This window comes from Eumetopias jubatus, unplaced genomic scaffold (genome assembly GCF_037043125.1).
Source record: "Eumetopias jubatus isolate StellerSeaLion01/CBP00866 unplaced genomic scaffold, mEumJub1_p1.0 scaffold_3, whole genome shotgun sequence".
Taxonomy (NCBI): Eukaryota; Metazoa; Chordata; class Mammalia; order Carnivora; family Otariidae; genus Eumetopias; species Eumetopias jubatus.
The window spans coordinates 69,229,396-69,252,127 of NW_028274809.1; the positions used below are offsets into that span (position 1 = coordinate 69,229,396).

The following is a 22,732-nucleotide window of genomic DNA, read 5'->3' on the forward strand; positions in this document are numbered from 1 at the left end:
CTTACTTTGATGAAGAGTTTCCCATAAAATCTCCCAGACTTCTTTTATCGTTCTATGTTGGATCTTCCTGTTATGAAACGAGAAAGTGCAAGTACCTGAGGTTGGCCAGCAGAGGGCGCTTTTACATTATAAAGAGAATGGAATTCACTGTTCCAGTGTGGAAGATTATAATGTAACTGTAGAGTGTGCCATATGTGAATATACAGTGCGCATGACTGTGAACGCATGTGTATATTTTGATTTATATATTCGTTCACGTGAAGATTTTAAAATTCCACCCCAGCTAATGAGCTTACCAACCTGCTTGTTTTCAGACTTTAATACCTTCTTTTTCATATTCCCCCATATGTTCCACTCCTTAGGTTTATCCGGTGACATTATGCTTTGGAATATATTGTGGATATATTTTGCATAGATCATGTTCTGTAGGAGGGGTTTAAAAATTGACCTTTATAAAACAGCCTCCTTCTCCCTGGCCCAATCTGTTATAGCACTTTTTTTGTTGTTGTTTTGTTTTGCCTTTTTATAGACCAAAGTCCAATCTTAGATTTGGTCTATACTAATTTCTGTAAAAATGCCACAAAATTTATCCTTGCACATGAGGACCAGAATAATGTTTTATAGCACCAGCCTCTAGAAATTTAGAGATTTTTAGAATCTCTAGAAAAAAAATTACCATATAGTACTTGAGACCTTAGTGGAAAAGATAATTGATATAGCAGCATATAAGATTGTGTCAGAATTACCCACACTATTACAAGATTGGTTTGACTTCAGGTAACCATCCTTCACTTCTATATTTTGCTAAATTTAGTTACATTAATTATTGGGAATCAAAAATACTACTGAGTCAATCCAAAAGGCAGATATTAATTTGAGCTGAAAAAGAGAAAGAGAGAGAGAACCGATGAGAGAGAGAGAGATAAGCTGCTGTCCCTGCTGATGTCAGTGTCGGCTAACAGTTAATATAGGTTTGTATTTTATTTGAAACCTCCCTGGAGCTATGTAGGTTAGTTATATGACTTCCAATTGCTTAATAGTTCCTTGAGGGTTATTGTTCATCTCTCGGGTTGGAGGACATAGGTATTTCGACAGAAAGAATCTCCCCGGTGTGCAGCTAAGACGTGCTGGATTTATTTTCATGACATCCTTTTATGGCTACAAACCTCAAGTGCTTTTTTTTTTTTAGCACCATTTTAACAAAGGCAACAATTTTAATTTTAATTTGATGCTTAAGCCTTACCTTCTCTATTTTGGCATGTGAATGAGGACTAGAAGCCAGAGAGTGAGTTGGTCAGGTCTTATTATTGAGAGAACCAAGTACTGGAGTATTGCCCTCACCCTCAAGGAGTTTATAACCCAGTTCCAGAAAACAAGTTCCAGGCCCCCAGAGAAAAACAGTTATCTATCCAGAGTGAAGGAGACCATGTTACAGGATAAGGAGGGAAGACTTGGGAGGAAGGAAGACCTAGAAAGAGCCTCCTTAAGGAGGAATCGGAGACATCCGTTCATCCGGTCCTGTGTTGGATCTGTGCACACACAGAGGTGGTAAGCAGCATTTCAGACTGCATGGGCACTATGAGCAAGGGTGTAGGTGTAGGAAGATTCAAAATATATTTAGGGTGGGGGGTGTCCATAAGGGGGGCTCTGCATGTGTGGGAGCAGGGCTTTTAAGGAAAGTCTCTGTACTTACACTCAATTTTGCTGTGAACCTGAAACTGCTCTGAAAAATAAAGTCTATACAAGATGAATCCAACTGTAATAAACACATCAAAATCCAACTGTAGTAAACACAGCAAAATGATACAAAAATGCAGGGGAACAGTTTGATTAGAGGGGAGCATTTTTGGGGGTCAGTGGTAGGAGAGAAGACTTCTCAGATCGATGAGTTAATGGGCTTCTCTATGGTTTTTACAAATGATTTCTCTAAGGAAAAAAATACTCTTAACAATTATGAAATACTAGCACAATGTGCACCAGATCATTTCAGATGATGTTCGTAGGAGAGTCCTTCATTGGAGGACTGTGTACCCTGGGGAGCTGGAGCTGGCTGCCACTAGCTTGCCAGAGCCAGACGCACCCATTTCTTCCCAGCTCCACTCTGTGACATCACGCTGGTAGCTTGAAATCAGCCCTGGCAGGAATATTTACACCATGGAAATTAGTAGACACTTTGAAATCATGGGGGTTTTTTTTGTTTGTTTTTACCTCAAAGAGCCAACCGTTGAGTATTTACCAGGACGCCCTTAAATGTGTCTCTTCCCATACTCTCCTCAGGCTTGCTTAAGCCTGCCTAACTTGAATAGCTCTTCCTGAGGGGTGCTTACCAGCCAAAGAAGTTTCCAGTTGGTCTTCTATCTTGCCGTCACTAAACCTTGCTAGCGCCAAGACTCACTTCCCATGCGGTCATCTGGCTTTTCACTCATAGCTGATTTACTCTAAGACTTTTGGTCTCTGTTACTGACTGGGTCACTCTAGTGAGTATGGTTATTATCCCCACAACCCTGTATTCTAATAACTATCTTTATAGATGGAGATCCAAGTCCAAAGGCTAAAGGGTATACATGATACAATTTAAGCCAACACTATTACTTACACACAATTCAAATTTAATTCTGACTGAAACATTTCAGCAGTATAAATTCTATAAACAGGAGCAAGGAGCTCCATGGATAGCCATGTGGGCCTGTGGCTCTAGGAGAGTTTTTTCTCTTTGGGGAACTCATTTCCTAGAAGCTTGGATCCAGGAGAGAATATGCAAGGTGGGTGGAGGTGGCTTCTCTCCATTCTGCGGGAACACATGTTCCCTGGCACGGAGAGCAGAATCTGACAGACCAAAATGTGAGCGTGTGTGTGTGTGTGCGCGCACACGCACAAATCCATATACATAGAGCTGAAAATAAAAGTCATCTATTTCCTCTCAAAAAAGATTAAGGATAAGTTATTTCAAAAGAAAAGGAGTGTTTGAGTGTTAGGATACTTTGCATTTTAGAAAAAAAAAAGACAAGAGGTCTTAGCAATGTGTCTGATCCAATTATAGGAGCCCACAGAAAAGCACAGAAAGATTCAAAGGAACCCACAGAGGGAGAAGAGTCCAAAATAACTTTATTGGTGGTCTTGAAGAGCTTGGCTACTATATCTCAATGAGACATTAGAGGAGGAAGGGAAAAGAAAAAGAAAGAGGGTGATAAAGATGCGTCTTAGTCCCAAATGTACTCATCACAAAAAGCCTGCTTTTTCCATATGGACAATACCCAACTGTTGTTCATTTTTAAGTATCAATAAGAGCTATCAAAAAAGGACCCTAAAAAAGAAAGAAGGAAAAAAAAGAAAGAAAGAGAGAGAGAGAGAAAGGGTGTTATTAGTGGTACGAAAGCAAGCATGCTTAGGAAACCCGTGCAATCTTTGTGGGAGTGCCCATAAGTGTACCTGTGCTCGGATCTTTAGGGTAGTCTCCCGCATTCCAGGCTGCGGGGATTACGAAGCCAGGCAAAGGGTAATAGCTAAATAGGTGAAGCTAAAATGCATCACAAGGTCAGAAATAGAATAAACATGAAAGTACGGTGACAAGTGAAATTAGACTATTTGCAGACCTTGTAAGCACTACCTCTCATGTGAATGAGATCTGCAGGTGCCCTTCTTTCTCAATGTGTGTAGAAGCCCTGGCCCCTTGCACTGCTTTCTGCTCTAAAGCAAAACCACTTTTCAGCAAAGAGAATGTATGACAGCCTGAGGCAAGGGGTGAAAAAGGAGAAATATTCTGTGGAGTGGGAAATACATCTAGGTTGAAAATAGGGGGGACATTACCTGGCAGGGATAGAAGTAAGAACCAATTTGTATTTTACTTAAGGAAGCTTAGCCCTTAGGTTGAATAAACGATGTACTTACCAACTAATTGTTACAATAGCATCTTCCAGCAGAGGGCATACTTTACATTGAAATAGATCTAAAAAGGCCTTCAACCAAGAGGTTTTTTTCATTTGAATTTTTTTAACTTCAATATTTTTGGTTTCTAAATGGTTTAAAAATATTCTAAAGTATTTAAAGTCTAGAAGATGTTAAATGTGAAATTTCTCAGATTCCAGTTAATATTTCTGCCTTATTAGTAAAATATTCAGTTGTGATTGCAAAATGAGGCATTTTTTCCCGTGGCTTATGGACTGGTCTTAGACACTTACTATCATTGTACACAGAGCTGTTCTTTTTTGGTGCTGTTTACAAAATTATTACAGAAAATCCTATCTTTTAATTGGATGAGTATCATTTTCTTTCATTCCAAAAGAGTTTGATATAAATAACTGCTTTTTTTTTTAACAGTTAGAAATTACCAGCATTTTCTAATCTGTTTTGTAGCCAGCTTTGATATTTTCCCTAGAGGAAATGACACCTATATAAAAGTTAACTAAACTTATTATATAATATAACTCCAATATTCAAAGACCATTTAAGTAGCAACTTCATGAGAATTTAAGATTTGTTTCTCTTCATGATTCATTTCCTTTATCTAACGGAATCATTCTCAAGATAAATGAGAAAGTAGAAACTGCTATCTATATTAAAAAAAATTTTAAGAAAAAAAAGGTTAAGTCATTTGTTAGCAGTGGCTGAGCTCAGATCTGGAGACCGATCTGCTTGACTCCATAGCACAATGTTCTTTTCATGGCAACACCCTGCCTCCAAGTGACTACTCTATTTTATCTGATCTATTTTAAAATCATAGACATGACTTTCTTCATCAGGACATAAGTCCAGATTGACATACTGTGAAAAGTGCAAAGAACAAAACAAAATAATCCTATATAAATCAGTGGCAGGAATTCTTGGCTTATAAACTCAATAGCCTGGTTTAATTTTGGCGTCTCCTAATCACTTGATCTGACTTTATGTGTGTGTGTGTTTGTGTGATTTTTAAAACATGACTTCTTTAAGTGAATGCAGGGAGAAAATCTCTGGGGAAGACATTCTTAATGTTATGGGAGATTCAATATATTTTCTTTTATTATTAAAGTTATTTCTTTTAGTATTTCTCTTTCTATGAAATAAGAAAATTATATCAAATGCATAAGAATTCGCTGCCTAGGAAACAAAATTATTTTTGTGTTGAGAAAGTGGAGATTTTATATATCCTCAAAATGACAAAGAAATAGACCTCTATATATTCACTTTCATTTTCATAATTATCTCTAGCAGAATTATTCCAATTAATTTTGTTTAACAAGGATGGAAGTGTTCCTCCTTTTATCTGCGTGCAGAAAAGTAAATTTCAAAATTTGTGTGGATATTTAAATACAAAGTAAACGAAAGTCTATTGATGAAATCAGAAATGTTAGCAAAATAAGACAATCTCTCTACTCCCCCCCCACCCCCTTGGGAAGATAAACCGTTTCAAGATTGATAGAAAATTTGACATTACAATGAAAATGTCCATATGCTTGAAAACAACAACAACAATAACCAACTTTCATTTCACTTAACACTTGGCTATAGGATTGTTTGCTTGTTTATAAATCTTCGCACAAATCATCAAAAAACACTGGAATACCAGGCTTGGATTCAGAAAATGGTGACTTCTTGCTCGGCCCCATTCTAGCTGTGTGATCAGGATAGATCATTTAACTTCTCTGGGCCCCACCGTGTCATCTGTAAAACTAAGATGATAATGGATCTACCACATAGGATGTTGAGGTTTAAAGTGTAATTTACATCTGTGAAGGCACCGAGCTCAGTGTCTTCCTGACACATTGCAAATTTGTTTGTAAGATCAAAATAATCCATGTAATACACTTAATAATACCCAATTTTTGGTAGCAACTTTCTTTAATATTTATAAATTAATCATGCACATTGCACTAAACAACTCCCCCAAACTTACATATGTTAAAGCAAAGCTTGGGGAAAACCTTGACTTTACATATATACAAAGTACTTTTAAGATTGTTGTTTAACTGCTAGCGATTAGAAAATGAAATGAAAATCAAGTATAATTTCCATTTGTATTACACTTAGTGGGAAACGTAAAGAATCAGGGTTAGAGTTTAGATAATACTTGTTAGTATTTTTTAGTATTTTTGGTATTACCTTTAGTTCTAATACCATATTTAAAACAACAAATGAAAAGCATGTCAAAATTTACTTTTTTGCTTCAGAAATCTTAGTCTATATTTCTAGATCTAGAATTATCCTTGCAATGACATTTTCCCCATCTCATTTTACACCTTGCCTTTTCCTTATAAATCATATTCTCTTTTCATCAGTACATCTGCCCAAAACACTCTTCTGCTTGACAGTTCTACCCCACACTCGCCTCTAAGCTTCTAACAAGGCATACCTCTGGGAATTGCAAAGTGCCATATTTAAAATCTCTCAGTGAGATATACAGGTTTTCCCTTGTGATCATAAGGGATTCCTCAAATCTGAGTTTGAGAGCTAATCTACGACAACTGGTAGGCACAGTATTTTCACATTAGTATATTTATTTTGTGCTAATATACTTAAACAGTGTGTGTGTCCATTGAGAATTTTTCTACAAATTTCTTATCAGCTTTCTTTTTAACTTTTAAGAAAGATGTCTTACATATTTGATTGGCATCGGCTGTAATGCCATTATATTTCCCGCTGACTAAGTTTATTCAAGTTGGAAGGGAGATGTCACAGATGTCTCAGATGCTCAGGGAGTACTAGTCAGCAATAAAAAGGAGCAAGTTGCTGATATAAACAATGTGGATGCATCTCAAATGTCTTATGCTAAGTTGAAGAAGTCAAACAGAGGTTACATACTGTGTGAATCCAGTTATGAGATGTTCTGGAGAAGGCCAGACTGTAGGGACAGAAACTAAATCAGGGACTACTAGGGGGCAGCAGGAGAGAAATGACAGCAAAGGAGCCTGAGGGGACTTCTGAGGTGATAGAAAAATCTTGCTTGTGATGTTGGTTGCCAAACTGTATACATTTGTCAGGCTCATCAAACTAAACCTACCTAAAAGAACAACCTAAAAATAGTGATTATAAAGATATATAAAAAGATAAATTATACCTCAATGAACCAACTAAAAAAATAATAATAATAACCGGTTAAGGAAAAAGAAGATACTTGTAGTTTTGAGGAGTTGTACGCTGTCTCTCTCCAGAGAAGTTTTATTGAAAATATACTTTGTGTGTTTTTCAACCATTTCTATTTCTAGCCCTGAATGTGTGACACTCAGACTAGTTTTAAGTAGCTAAAGGCTACTTTAATGCAATTTATTTAGTGCATTTGGGAGCTTTAGCATGAAGTGATAATTATGTAACAAGTATAAATATGAAATGTTATTAATTGTAAAAACATTATTTAATGGAACTCGTGCCCTAATAATACCCCAACTCCTTGATTTTTATTTCATTTTCCAATCATGAGCAATTGAGCTACAGTGCTAAGACCTAATTGTACCTAAGATTACTTGATGGTTATCAAATTCTGGGAGGCGAATTGTAACAGCCCCACTTTAACTAATGGCAAGCCAGGCTCAGAGGAACCTCAACAGCAAATTTCTTAAGTCCTGATTCCAGAGCCGACGTTTGTTGCTATCTTTTATTTACTTTTACCAGTTTAGCAATAGTTCTGATCCTTGTGGGTAAGATTGCATAAGTCCTTGGCAATAAACTGTAAAGAGGGAAGTCTTCCCTAGAGGGGGAAAAAAAAAGATTTTCAAAAGGAACTGATACTGAGTACTGAAAACCAGACATCAGGATTAACAAATTAAGGGAATGCTCTTGACGTTCATCCTAACTGTAACTTTTTGATGGAAGCTTAGTTTAATTGTAGCAAAGGAAAACATTTATTTCCAACCTCACATAAGCTTCCAGTACAACTGCAATGCTAGGCTTTAATGAGATTCTTTTTGAGCAAATTCTTTTTGAGATTTTTAAAGTTATGTTTATCACTGAACTGTTATTTTCATAACTGATTAACAGAACCATGTACTTTATTAATTTTTTATACTTTATTAATTCCCTACCAGATTATGTTAAAATAACTCAGTGGTTACTATATAATACTTTGTGTTTCAATGCCATTATCAAGCGTAGATTTTCTTTTCTTGGGCAAAATTTCCATGTGGGGGGACAACAAAAGTGATAAATGTTTACAAGTTTGTATTTACTCTCATATCGGACATGCGGTAAAGTAGGTATATGCGTTTGATTCACTACCCAGCAGCTGCTCATCCATAGTGGGGTTTTTAAATGTTGCTTTTGCCAGAAACTCTTACCTTTTCTTCATAATCATCTGGGTGTGCCTTTTCCACTTGCATTGAACTGTATGTACTGTGTGCTGTAGAGGTGTGCAGTTAAAATACGTTTATTCTCAGAAATATTTTAAAAATATTTTAAAATGTTTTCCTTTGCAGAATCAGACACAAGTTTGGCAGAAGGAAGTGTCAGCTGCTTAGATGAAAGTCTTGGACATAACAGCAACATGGGCAGTGATTCAGGCACCATGGGAAGTGATTCAGGTACTGCCTAACTGTTGTGTAAACCTTAAAAACTGTGAAATAAGACGCCATATAGTGGAAAGCATGGGGGCTGTTCGTACCCTCCCTAATGGATTTATGCAATTAAAGCAATTCTTTTCTACAGTTGAAGTCATTTTGGAACTTTGCCATTCACTTTCTTTAAAAGTATAACTTATAAAAGTCTTAGACTCAAGCTCTCTCATTTTTGGTCCAGTCCTTATCTTTTTTGGTGTAGATAAGAATATGCATATGTCACAATCCATAGAGTCAGGTCATCTGTTTTCTTTATGCCCTCTGTTTCAGTTAAGTCGACTGCATTTAAGTCATGTATGCAGTTTGGTACGTGTGTTCCCGTACCCTACTTTTTTTTTTTAATCAAAATACATTTTAAATGAAAAAAATTAACATGGTCAGTAAGAAGATTGTGACTCTAGATTAACTGCAGGTAAGAAGAGTCCTTTTACTTTTTATTTTTAAGTTTTATTTTAATTAAATTCAATTAATTAACATAGAACATATTATTAGTTTCAGAGGTAGAGTTTAGTGATTCATCAGTTGCATAGAACACCCAGTGCTCATTACATCACATGCCCTCCTTAATGCCCATCACCCAGTTAAAAGGAGTCCTTTTAAAATGAAAAATTAAAAATTACACATGAAGTTAAAAGAGTTTCAATTTGTCTAAATAGCCCTTGCATAGAAGTAGAGTTTCCAAAAAATATTTTTGTCACTAAATGAGGACTTTATTAGGTGTTTCCCAAATTACTCTATTAGTTGGATATCACACCAACAATAAATGAGAGCGCCTCTTCCCAGTCCCACACTTCAGCAATACTTCCTGTTCTCAGATTGCCTAAATTCTGTCAGTCTGGTCAATTTCCTATTGCTTCTTCCTGTTGTTTGAATGTGCAATTCCAATGATTACTACTGAACTAAAATGTTAACATTTTCTAAGAAGAGGTGATAGATCCTTGGGTATCTGTTGTAGACCTTTCCATATTTGTCTGTGCGTTTGAACTATTTCATAATTAGAATTAACAAATTATAAGCAAACAAAAAATGCTTTGCAATGTGGCCAGCTAAGAATCAGTAGGAAACTGGCAAATTAAGAAACACAAATTACTTTATTATTCATTTGTTCTCTGATCGAGTTGTAGAAAACACTTGGAAAATACTGTGTACGTCAGATTCCCCTGCATTGTCAGAAGAATTACAGAAATTTAGCTAGAAGAGTCCTTAAGGGACAAAATCATTTACATAAAAGAGGTGATCTGCCCTAAAAGCTTTCCAGGATTTTAAAGGGTTAATTCATTTTCTGTTTACTGCACTCAGTGTTTATTAAGTTATTGCCCTGTGCTTATTTCTGTGGGTTGTATTTGATTTTTCCATACTTGTTATACAGTTGTTAGATTTAATAATTAAAATTTCTATTAAATGTTTTTGATGTTAGAACTCAAAATATGCTCTAGCTAAATTTAAAGTCTTTATGGTTGTTTTAAGCTTCTGGACCTCATCCTAATTTTTGTTTGTCTAAGTAAGGGCTTTTCAACAATATTCATTCATTCAATAAATATTAAATGGGTATCCTCTATGTGCTGGGCATTTTGTCTATTTAGCGCTGTTAGCAAATGTAACTATTTGCTGATTTTCAGTCCTCAATGTGGCATGAAAGACGTGATAAATCTGAACGCAACCTACTTTTAAAAAGCAAATACATTTTCAAAGGCAAATACATTTGAAGACAAACACATTTTCAGAGGACACCCACTGATGTTCTAGATGGGGTCAGTGCTTAGAAACAAAGAATTACTTTGCATAGTGGGTAGTAAAATTCTAAATTTATAAAATTACGAAATTCTTTTCCCTCAGGTGCATGATATAGACTGAAGTAGAAATCAATGCAGAAAAAAGGATTAGATAAATTGCAAATTGGTAAACATATATTGAATTTCTGAAAAGCATTACAATGTTTGGGATAGTATTTTAACTTTTGAAGTTGACATCAAAGGGACTCTATCCCATATGTCCTTTGTCCACCTTCAACAATTACATAGTGGGACATAAGGATCATGGATGTGACCCACTACCATAACACTATGTTCCTCTGTAGAAGTGTTACATCATAGTAAAACATATTAATGATGCTCTTAAAGTTTAAAAATTCTCATTATGCTATGGAAGGCTTTTTTGTTTTTCTGTCTCTCATTTTTAGAGAGATATACTCTATCTCACAAAGTGGCAATATATTTGGCAATACACGTTGGCCTGATATGTAGAAAGTGTTTCCTTACTATTTTGAGGTAGTACCTATTAATATTTGTCCGGCTGGAATGGCGTATTTTTCCGTAGTTACATACTATAGGTAAAGGAATACTTTGTCGATTTCAAACACATGCAGTGACAGACCTTTTCTCTCCAAGAATAACTCAGCTGTCAAAATCAATGTGAGAATGAAATGTGCCACATGGTGTAGTTCCAATAAAATGTTATTATTTAAGTCCTATTGATTTTATTTTTTGACCACTTATATGGTATAGTATAATTTCCAGGTCTTCAATCAATATTTCTTGTGGAGGAAGGGCACAATGTTATTCAAAGCTTGTGCATATTTTAAATACCACATTCATTATTGCATTTAATTGATTTTGCTTTTTCAAAGCAAGCCAAAAAGAAACAAAAAAACAAACAAACAAAAACCCAAACATTTCTTTTATAAAGGAAATTGGCTCCTAGCTCATTGACACCAGCTCAGTTCTCTCCTTCTGGTGACAGAGAAGAGAAAATTCTCTTCTCGTTGCTTATGTGGATAAATTCTTCCATCCCTATGTCAGAGGATGTGATAAGGCAAGAATCAGGCTGAATATTTAGCACTCACCCAGCTCTTCTTTGGATGCTGTTCTCACAATGAATCCAACTCTCATTTTTTTTTTCCATGTTCACTCTGTGCTTCCCTTTCAAACTTGGGGCTACCTATCAAGTTTCCCGGACTTGACTCAAAAGTACAGATGCGAATTGAGCTATCTATCTAATAGCCAGACATTTTCAGTGGCAGCATTATAGTACTTTAGACTCTGAAGTCCTTGGACACAAGGACTATATTCCTGGGACTGCATGGCATGTAATAGGCACCCCGTAAATATTTGCTGCAGAATGAACTAGTGGTACATGATGAGTTAAGTAGCAGAGAAACAACATGAGTTTGGCTCCAGAATCAAATTTTGAACATGAATGCCCTTTTAACATCTTAACTCATCTTACATGTATTAGTACAATAAATATCTAACATGCATAAGTGGTATCGATGTTTTACTCATTTGACTTCGTCTTAGATTACTTGGGGAAGAGACAGAAAATTGCTCTAAGTTTCCCTTTTTATTTTGTGTTACCCAAGGATATAGTAGTAAGCATGAAAAACAAAAAGGGAAACTGATTATTTAAAGAGGTACCTGCAACTATTGCGAGGGAAGCAGAATTTTATTATTTTTTTAAATCCATGCAAAAATATACCAAGAGTGAAATTAAAGGGAATTTGCTAATCTTTTTTAAGGAATTTCCTAGATTAAATATCAATTTAGCAAAAGTAAATTCCTGGATCTTGGTATTAAACACAATTTAAAGTACATCTTCCTTTGCAAATATTCTTGCTCTTTTGGAAATTTAGGTAATCGATGCTGGGAATATAGGTGGAATATTAGGGTTTTGATCATCTATAAAAGCCACTTAGCAGAGAAGTAAAGATATTCTTAAATAAATTTGAACCTTACATAAATATAATAGACGATGAATGATTATGATTGCTGTAGAGTTCAAAGCAAGCATGTAGAGCAAACTTGTAAATGTATTTCTTTAAATGCTGGTGATCTTAAATGGGTTTTTCCTGAAAATCATATTAAATGAATCAGCAGATGATCCAAAGATAACTTAAATGCATTGCTTCTTTGTTTATTCATCTATACAGAAGGCAAATTTCCTGCCAGGTTAGTAGATGACTCTTACTAAGTGATATTTGGTGTGAATTTTCCTACCTGTGCAGATAGTACCTATCACAACAAGCTAAAACCCATTTAAATAGAATCATCCAATTGTTGAAATGGAACCATCAGCAACTTTTGTGAAGTTAATGGGATTTTGTTAGTTTAGTTTTATTGCAATCATTGATAAGAGAAGGAACACTTCATGTGTAATGAAGTACTAAGTGCTGTCATTTCATTTTTTCTTATGATTACAGAAAGCAAAAGATGGGCTTTTAAATTGATATAATATTTATTTTACTGCATTCCACATGATAGATTATGCATTTTTAGATCGTTTTCCCCTGGCCAATATAGATAAATATGATCACTTTTAAACAAAGTATGTTTAAACCAAGATGTGTTGTAACAATTTTATTCTAATGTTCAAAAAGTTAATACATGTTAGTATTTATGAGAATTTTAACTTTAGAAATCTATGTTAATTGGAAATATTTTTAATATATCACACTCTGAGTTTCAGGAAAATATGAATACATGGAGAATACATATAAGGAAGTGATAAAGATCACAATTTAAAACTAAATGCCAAAATTAGTCACAAGTCAGTTTAAATCAACAAAATCATTTTTTATCTTTTAATGACAACATATCAGTTAAAGGCTTACATGGGAGGAGTTTTTCCCCTTCTCCCTAAATATGGCTTCGTTTAATCTACCTACCTCACATGGCAAAAATAGGATTTTTGTTTTGTTTTGTTTTGCCATTTTAGATATTTGAGATAGGTAGGTAGATAGATAGATAGGCAGGCTTTTGGGTATTTGGTTGTCAGATAAAGTTTTTCAAATGAGGGAAAGTACCATTAGCTATAATATCTTCTTTGCAATAAAAAGTAAAGGGGAGTGGTGATACAGAACAATGACTCAGTCTTTCCCAGTTCCTCTTGATCCGTAGGTGGCAGGACTATAGAGAAACAAGTAGGGCGGAAGGGCTCAACAAAGAACTGGAAAGCCTGATGGATTAAGACTCATTCCTGCCAATCCTGTACAGCAACCCTTCTTGCAGTTTCCCCTGGCTTTGCCCACTCTGTGAAAAGACTCTCCCATGCTGCCTCCCCTCCTGTCCTTCATCCTGTTAATTCACTCCCTCTGTACCTCTGCCCCCAGGCTACTTCCAGAATGGGGTGCCTGGGTCGACCCTGGAGATGCCAACAGAGAGCTGACACCCATATGGTACAGAAAATAGAAAAATGGATTGGCTTGGACCACACATGAAAAGCAATTTAAATCACAAGAAGCCTGTGCTGGGTTTTAGACTCACTAGCCTTAGTTATTTTATTGCCCGTTCCCTTATTTTTCTACCTTTTAATTTCCTTCAGATGAAGAGAATGTGGCAGAAAGAGCATCTCCTGAGCCAGAACTGCATGTCAGGCCTTACCAAATGGAAGTCGCCCAACCAGCCTTGGAGGGGAAAAATATCATTATATGCCTCCCTACAGGAAGTGGGAAAACCAGAGTGGCTGTTTACATTGCCAAGGATCACTTGGACAAAAAGAAAAAAGCATCTGAACCTGGAAAAGTTATAGTCCTTGTCAATAAGGTATTCAAATAGCACATAATACCACAGTGTTTATTTTCATTTTATTTTTCTGACGCATTTGTAAAATGACATATGTAACAATGGATCACGCAGACTTCATGTAATTAAGAGGAATGTCAAAATAAGTAATTTATTTTATTTTAAATCTTTGCTCTTACAGATGTATGTAATATTCAAGTTATTAGCTTTTAAAATGAATTTTTTTCATAACACCAAAGCATAAGTCAAAAAGCTGTTACTTATATGTAAAGAATAATACATTTACCCAGATATTCTTTAAGGTTAACTGGCACTAGCTTAAGTTATCATGTCCGTGGACATGAGTGACCTCAAAATATTACTAGAATCTAGTATCAGATATTGTCTTTTGGAGTCTCTTTAACTGTTGACCCTTAGTCAAAGGTGGCAAGCCCTCCTTACCAGAATATATATCATTTGTTTGAAGACAAAGAAAAAATTAAGCGACTATTTGGCTGATCTAAATCAAGTTAAAAAGGAAAATAGAGGGACGCCTGGGTGGCTCAGTAGGTTAAGTGTCTGCCTTCGGCTCAGGTCTTGATCCCAGGGTCCTGGGATAGAGCCCCGCATTGGGCTCCCTGCTCAGCGGGGAGCCTGCTTCTCCCTCTGTCTGCCGTCTCCCCCTGCTTGTGCTCTCTCTCTCTGACAAATAAATAAATAAAATACTTTTTAAAAAAAGGAAAATAGTTAACTAACTTTCAAGAATTATAGATAGATGTTACTTGAAATGCAACTGAGGTTTTCCTCTAATAATTTACAGTTTGGGGTATTTAAAGAACAATCTTCATAAACAGGTTTAAGTCTTCTCTTCATTGTAAAACAAAATCTAGTTATTTGAGCTTTATTCAGATAAATGAGTTTGTTAATTTATAAATGTGTACATTGGGCAGATTAATCTTTACTTTTGTGGAGTAAAATTGAGTATACATTTCCATGGTCATAGTCTTTTCTATTACTTACAATAACTAGAGTTTCATCATTTCCTTTACCAAAAATATAGTAATAGACTATACAGCTTTTCTACATTCTTGGATTTCTATTATGCCAAAGGTTTTAGTTGCAACCTGCCTTTTGGTAGCAAAGAAACATACTCAGAATCTATGATCTGAGTAATTTCTATCGTGTAGTTCCAAATGCATTTTGTATGTATCTGCTGAGTCAAAAAACCTCTTCTTTATACTTGAATGCCTACTATTAAAACAGTTTTTTTTTCTCTTGTGACGATAGTGATACATTAGAATTTATTTGTGAATAGCCTTTCAAGTATTCTCTTTATAAAAACATTATCTTTTGGAATCAAAGGAGTCTAGCTTTGAATACACCTTCTACCCAGCAGTAGTTTGACCTTGGACAAAGTCCTAACTTCTTGCTTTAGTTCCCTCATCTGTAAAATGAACAAAATAATACTACCCTATATAGTTGCTCTGAAATTTAAATTAAATAACCTATCTCAAGCCTGGGAATGACTCAGTAAGTTTTAGTTCTTTCTCCCACTCCCTCTTCCTCACCTCCATAACTAATTAAATGGAACCCCTTAACCAGTGAACAGGGTCTTAAGTGCCAGGTTTACAGAAAAGAACAAAGTTAACCGGATTTGAAGATACTTCAGCTGGAGTTCTTGAGACCATTTGAATATTCTGCAGTTCCCTCAAACTGAGCCTTCATCTCCCTCCTTAAAGGCTCTCCTTCCCTCCCTAACTGTCTCTTTGTTAGTTACACCCCCTCCTCCAAAGCATGAAGCCTCAACACCTAGGAGATATTTTTAATTCATCTATTTCCTTCCCTTCTTTTATCAGGCCCCAGGGTCATAAACTCTTAGAGCTGAAAGAGGACTTCAAGATCCAGCTCTCATCCAGCTCTCATCTCATCTCTTTCCTCTGCTGAGTAGAATAGGCTGGGATATCAAGGAAGTCCTGCTTTTAATAAGATAGCTTGATCCATTCTTTGAATGACTGGCACTGATGGAAAGCCCTACCGAAATCTGTTTCTCAGGAATCCACACTCAGCTAGAGTTCTTTCCAGTGTGATTATACAGAGTAAGAATTAATTCTCCTGCCTCACGACTGCCCTTCACATAGAGAAGGCAGCAATGTGGCTCCTAAGTCATTTTTCTTTTTGTTCCCTGGTATAAATATTCCCAGTTCCTTCAGCTATTTTTCATGTAACATGGTTTCCAGATTTTTCATCATCTTGAGTGCCCATAGTTTTTGAGACATTTATTTAGGACCTTTTTCAAATACAGCATCCAGAGTTGGGCAAAATACTATAGATACAGTCTTATTGGTGCAGACTGGAAGAAAGATGAGATGTGACTCTAAGCCCATGACCAGGTTTGCCTTTTTCACTGGTGCTGGCGCCCACAGACTCACCTGGAGTTTGCCATAAACTAAAAGCCTCAGTTTTTTTTTTTTTTTTGGTCTGAAAATCTGCTAAACTAAAATTCTTTTAAGTTGTCTTTGTGCAGTTAATTTCCAAATGCAGACATTCATTTCTTCATCTTATGCACGTTGATTGATCATTGCAGGTCTCAGGTTTTTGTACGCATCTAATGCAACTTGTTCTTATAATGACTTCTTTCAGTGCTGTATGCTCATCACAAATCTTTCATCTCATTGGATCTGGGTAATTCTTACAAATCCACATTTGCAACCATGTTTACATGTTAAATTATCCTCACTAATTATTCGTATTCCCTGCACCGTTGTGTAGACACTTAAGGACATAAGTCTAATTCATCATCTGCTTCTCTATTGTTTTTCCCTAGGAATTACTAGAAGTCTCTCCACTAATTCTTCCATATATGTCATAACTGTTTACTTTATCATCCCATTTCTTTCAATTTTAAAGTAACTTGAGCTTCAGTTCTCTTCATTTGAGGCCCTTTATGTCACATAACCTTAGTTCTGTATTTAGCCTAACAGATAGTATTGTAACCCTTGATCTCGAAGAGAGAAATCCTGTCCCCTCTAACATCGTTTACTTTCATCTCCCTGCCTCCATGCTTTCCAAAGTTATCGCCTTCAAATGCAGGGAGAAATGAAAACACCACCTGTGTTCCCAGACTTTCTATTTCCTATCTAGGGCTTCAACATCACGAGAGATAAATCCCAGGTTCCTTCAGATGCTATAATGCAGCCCCATATGATTCAGCAGAAGTGGGTAGCAGTTGGGTTTGATTAGTCTTGGCAGGCACTCTGTCACATCTCAGGAAAAGGCTCCAAGAGGACCACACACCTCCCAATTAGCCATGTCAGACTTGCATCTGGCTTTCTCTGTGTCCTTCAGTAGGAAGTCAACACCACCCAGAGTGAGTATCAGGATTTCCAACACTTGCTACCTCCTGTGAAAACTTATTTTTGTTCTATAGACCAGAAGATACTGCTTCTTTGGAAGGTCTTGACTCATCCTTTATGGGCAGAACCCCAGATTGCTATGTCACTCCGTGGCATAGAGATTCTTAAATCATTCAGCAGCATGAGGGGATTTAAAGGCAAATCGAAGGCAGATCCTGTTCTCAGGAATCTACACTCTAAGAAATGAGAGGTGTTTATTAATAATATGATAATTAATAATTGTATTGCACTTTATGATACAGTATTAATTATTTTTATTGTATCTCATTAAATCCACACAGGCACTTTATGAGGTAACCATAATTATCCTCATTTTACCCATCAGAAAACTGGGGCTCTGAGGCTTTAATTGGTCTGTTAGGGCTCATCCTGCCAATAAGCAGCAGAGCTGAAACTTGAACCCTTATCTTCTGAAGCTAACTGGCCTTCTTTTTTCACTACACTGCTGGAATAAAAGGATTAGCAAAATATCAGGGAAGTTTTCTGAGGACCAAAAAAATGACAGCCTCTCTTTCATTTAATTTTCACAACAGTGCTACCGTAGGTTAACATTATCTTCATTTTATTGATGTAGAAATTGAAATGACTGAAATGATTCAGTAACTTGTCCAAGGTCACATAATAAGTAAGTGGCTGGACTGGTTTTCAGGGCTGACTTTCTCTCCCCTGGATCTTGCTGTCTCCTCCCACTAAGCTTAATTTTCCTTCTCTTCTTCAGAGTCTTTCTTACTTCTTCCTCAGATTATTTCCTCTGTCTCGTGTAAGTAAAATGAAAGGAATAGTTTTAGAAAAATATGTCAGAAATGACTTTGTGAAAGAGAGAGAAGAGCTGCGGTTCTCACATTCTAAAGACTTACTGTCACATGAGAGGTTTCATATAAGTGCAGGTTATGCACATAGAATTGTGTCCCCAAAGATGGTCCCTAGGCTCAGTGACTCTTTCGTGGGGCCCAGGAGTCTGCATTTTCCAAATCTCTCAAGTGATTGTGTGGCAGACGGGCCAGAGACTTTACTTTGACAAAAAACAAACAAAACAAAAAACAAGAACACGAATGGAAAGTTTCTCTTCTTTTTTTTTCTCACCTTGTATTATTTTCTCCCACTTACCAAACTTGGTTATTGATTTTAGGTCCGCACTGTTTCCTTGAAATTCATAGATTCCACTTTACCCCTTCCTTTTCCACATTCACTCTTAGATAACTTCATTATTTATACTGAACAATGATACAAAGCATTATTCTTTGTACACTGTTTTCAGCCAGGGGTGTCAGCCAGCCCTCATTTTACACATAAGTGGGGCCCACCTCAAGTAAAAAGATGAATAACACATGTTCTGCAGACCAGTGGAAAGATAACCATTGATCACATTATCTGGTAATTATATTATGAGGAGTATAATGCTTACTCTTTGATGCTGGCCCTTGAAACTCTTCCTGCCAACTCTCTGTTTGCCACACTGTACATCTCTAGGCTCCTGTGGGAAAAATTCTCTGAGGATATAACATTCAAGATGGCCTGGTCATTCCTTTCCCTAATCTAGAAGGTATTCTAAATGGTAATGTGTAGCATTGAGGGGTCAACCCAACCACCTTCAGCAGGTACTGTGACATACAGAGAGCCAGCTGAAAGGACTTTCTTTTTGCTACCGTGCAACAAAATCTTTATTAAAATTTTCAACAGGTTCAGCTATTACTGAAAGTGGTAATTTAATTTTTTTTTATGCTAAGAGAAATAAGGTAATTTAATTTTTAAACTTAAATTGGGACAAATGGCCATAATGCAGAGTAATGCCATCACTGGGGAGTATAAATGTAACACTGAAGAATTAATAACCATCCTTCAGACAGAGGACCAAGTACAGGGTTGACACTTTCTGGATGTTGTAGTCAGAAAGAATGTGGCCATCTTCCAGCTGCTTGCCTGCAAAGATGAGCCTCTGCTGGCCACGGGGGATGCCTTCTTTATCCTGGGTCTTGGCCTTCACATTCTCCATGGTATCACTGGGTTCCACCTCCAGGGTGATGGTCTTACAGGTCAGGGTCTTCAGAAGACCTGCATTTTGACTTGCTAGTGAATGCAAAGATACTGTGACTTGCCAATTACATCAAGGAACCTCAATGCCAACTACTCCCTTTGCAAATGCCAGTCACCTCTGAAAGATTTCCACTTATTTTGCCAATCTGTTTGCTCTTTTGTTCTTTCTCAGCCACCAAAGCTATTTTAGTGGTCTACCCCTTCATCTCACATCTGCTGTCCTAGGCAGTGTCTTACTTCCTCACTTTTGGTTCTCTGCTCCTTTCAGTTTTTTAGGCATGTTGCCTCTGGCCCCATCCCAAAACAAACAGCAGGAATAAATCAACAATTTATAAGGGTCCTATAACTATTATACTAAATTTAAAATATTCTGCATGTTATTCACAGCCCTTTATAGTCTGGCCCTGATCTGTGAATTCAGAATTTATTTCTTATCCAGCCTTGGTTTTAATTTATCCTGTCATTGACTCATGATTTACTAGATTAAAATTCTTTCTCAACCCTTCTTTTGAGTACTCAGTTACTTCTGCCTTTTTGCTGTCACTTTGTATGTATTTCTATGGGAGAATTATTACACTGTGTTTTACTAATTTGTGGTTTTTTGTTGCTTAGTCTTAGTTTATGTGCTCAGCTAGACTGAGTTCCTCAAAGTTGTCACCCATATCTTAAACATGTTTATGTCTCAGATACAATGTCTACACCTAACAGGCATTCAGTAAATGCTTATTGACAAATTAATGAATGTAATGATGGATAGGTTGTTATGCTTAATTAACTGATAATATAAACACCTCTGATAATGCTTACCACATAGTAGGCCTTTGATCAATACTCCTTTTTCTTTGACCATGCTCTCTCTCTCTTTTTAATTTTGTCATTTTTCAAGGTGCCACTAGTTGAACAGCTCTTCCGCAAAGAGTTTGAACCATTTTTGAAGAAATGGTATCATACAATTGGATTAAGTGGAGATACCCAATTAAAAATATCATTTCCAGAAGTTGTCAAAACCTATGATGTTATCATCAGTACAGCTCAAATCCTTGAAAACTCCCTTTTAAATTCAGAAAAAGGAGATGATGGTGTCCAGCTTTCAGGTTGGTTGAAGTGTTTATTTTGGGAAAAAGAAGAATTAGTGATATTGATGATAGCACAGAGGCTGTATTAGTTAAATAATTTTTAAAATGCTGATTTAAAAAGATTATCTCTGATTTAGGGGCACTTGGGTGGCTCAGTCAGTTAAGTGTCTGACTCTTGATCTCAGCTCAGGTCTTGGTCTCAGGGTCGTGAGTTCAAGCCCCGTGTTGGACTTCACTCTGTGTGTGGAGCCTACTTAAATAAAATAAAAATAAAAAGATTATCTCTGATTTAGATTGTCTTTCATTGCTTAAGTTTTCATTAAAACTCTTCTACTTTCTTGGGGAAACACAAAAATTATGATACATTTTTAATTAGATTACTTTATTTACATAAGAATATGGTATTAAATCAAGCACTCACTGGACTTTCCATTTACTTTTTATTTCTAGGTACCAACAAGATATTTTCATATGCTAATGGCTACTGTTAGATATGCCATCTTTTCCATAGAATGAAATTTAATCCTTTCTCTTTTGTGGGGGAAGGGAAGAGAAAGTGAGAGAAAGGGAAAGAAGTATAAATAATCATTATAATAATTGTAATAATTAAATGCAGTGTTAAAACAAGGCAAAATGATTTCTGTTTAAATGGTATGGTTCTCATTTGACATAAAAATAAACCCTCATCAACTTAAAATTAAATTGTTTTATTAAAGAATAAAAATGTAATCCTGATTAATTTGGGGGAGTAAGGCAGGGATTGAATTCCATCCCATAACACTTTTACCTTTATAAACTTTCTGAAATTAATCTCTTAAGTAGGGATAATAACTAACAATAATAGTTTCATAATTAATATACCTAGACCTCTGGATGTACAGATGACTAACGTAGTCCCATTGCCCTCTTAAAAAGTGAAAGGTCTGTGCCAGGATTCTGCTCAAGAAAAGATATCCCTGTCACAGCTCAGTTTACTACCTTTAAGGTACTTTTTTTCACTCTACCTTGCTGGTATGGACAAATGAACCACTTGGGATTTTCTTTTAAGACTTTTCCCTCATCGTCATTGATGAATGCCATCACACCAACAAAGAAGCAGTCTATAATAACATCATGAGGCGTTACTTGAAACAGAAGTTGAAAAACAATAAACTCAAGAAAGAGTGCAAACCAGTAATTCCTCTACCTCAGATACTAGGACTAACAGCTTCACCAGGTGTTGGAGGAGCCAAAAGGCAAGCTGAAGCCAAGGAACACATTTTAAAAGTAAGCCATTAACTTTATGTAAAACAACAATAGCAGCAACAACAACAAGGACAACAACCAAAAACCCTAAAAGCAAATGCCAGAGCTTCTTGGGCTTTTTGAGTAAGATTAGGTCCAAGTGCCATGGAGGGCCTAAAAGAAGGTATTCTATGATCATAGGTTAAGTGAAATCAGTATGTTTTAGTTAAACATATTCAATCTTCTACAAAACAGTAGCATGCCCTAATAAATTACTATGGTACAGAAAAATATCACAAAAATTATGGAGTACAGATAGAATCAATGAAAAATTGGGACAGGTGAAATACCTTATTTTAAATATCTACTCTTGTTGTTAAAACTGATGATCCATTTGATACAGAAATATGCACAAACTATGACAATTTCTAATTTTCATAATACTCCATGAGTTTCAAAAATGCATATTTTCTTCTGTGCCTTTTTTGTTCTGTGTGATTCTCAGATTCTGGGTCATTCAAATTAAATGAGAAAATGGAGATATGAGAATCTTTAGTTGAGGTTGTACTACTTGTCAGCTGACCCCAAATGGTAGCACCACATAAAGTACTATTGTTGATTTCAAGTGTTAAGTGAATTCAGAGTAACCCAAGAAGTATGTTGGCACTAAGGCAATTGCATTTATATTTTAAGTCCCTTACTTTAAGTTGAATTCAGTAAAAATCATGTAGAACAGACAGAGGCACAATTATTTGTTCCAAGATATAATTTGTTATGGGATTAAGGACTAACACCAGTCTAGATCCAGGCACATCCAGGCTTTGGCTGCTCCTAGCTTTACATTGTCCTCGTTATGTGTAGAAGAGGGTGGTAATCTAATCCAGGGATGTCAAGATGACTTTTAAAATGTCTTATGTGATACGGTTATCTCATAACCATTCTCTGCCGATCTCTGTAATTTGCTACAC

The 22,732-nt window shown here is 36.1% G+C and overlaps 1 protein-coding gene across 4 annotated transcripts in view; it reads left to right on the forward strand.

Moving 5' to 3' along the window:
• IFIH1 (interferon induced with helicase C domain 1) overlaps positions 1-22,732 on the forward strand; it is a 53,186-nt gene that overhangs the window by 17,431 nt on the left and 13,023 nt on the right. For all 4 annotated transcript variants that reach the window (XM_028113138.2, XM_028113136.2, XM_028113135.2 and 1 more), the window contains 4 exons: positions 8,385-8,489; positions 13,839-14,059; positions 20,351-20,558; positions 21,589-21,806. In XM_028113138.2, the coding sequence (XP_027968939.1) occupies positions 8,385-8,489; positions 13,839-14,059; positions 20,351-20,558; positions 21,589-21,806 (752 nt within the window). The remainder of the gene's footprint in view (positions 1-8,384; positions 8,490-13,838; positions 14,060-20,350; positions 20,559-21,588; positions 21,807-22,732) is intronic.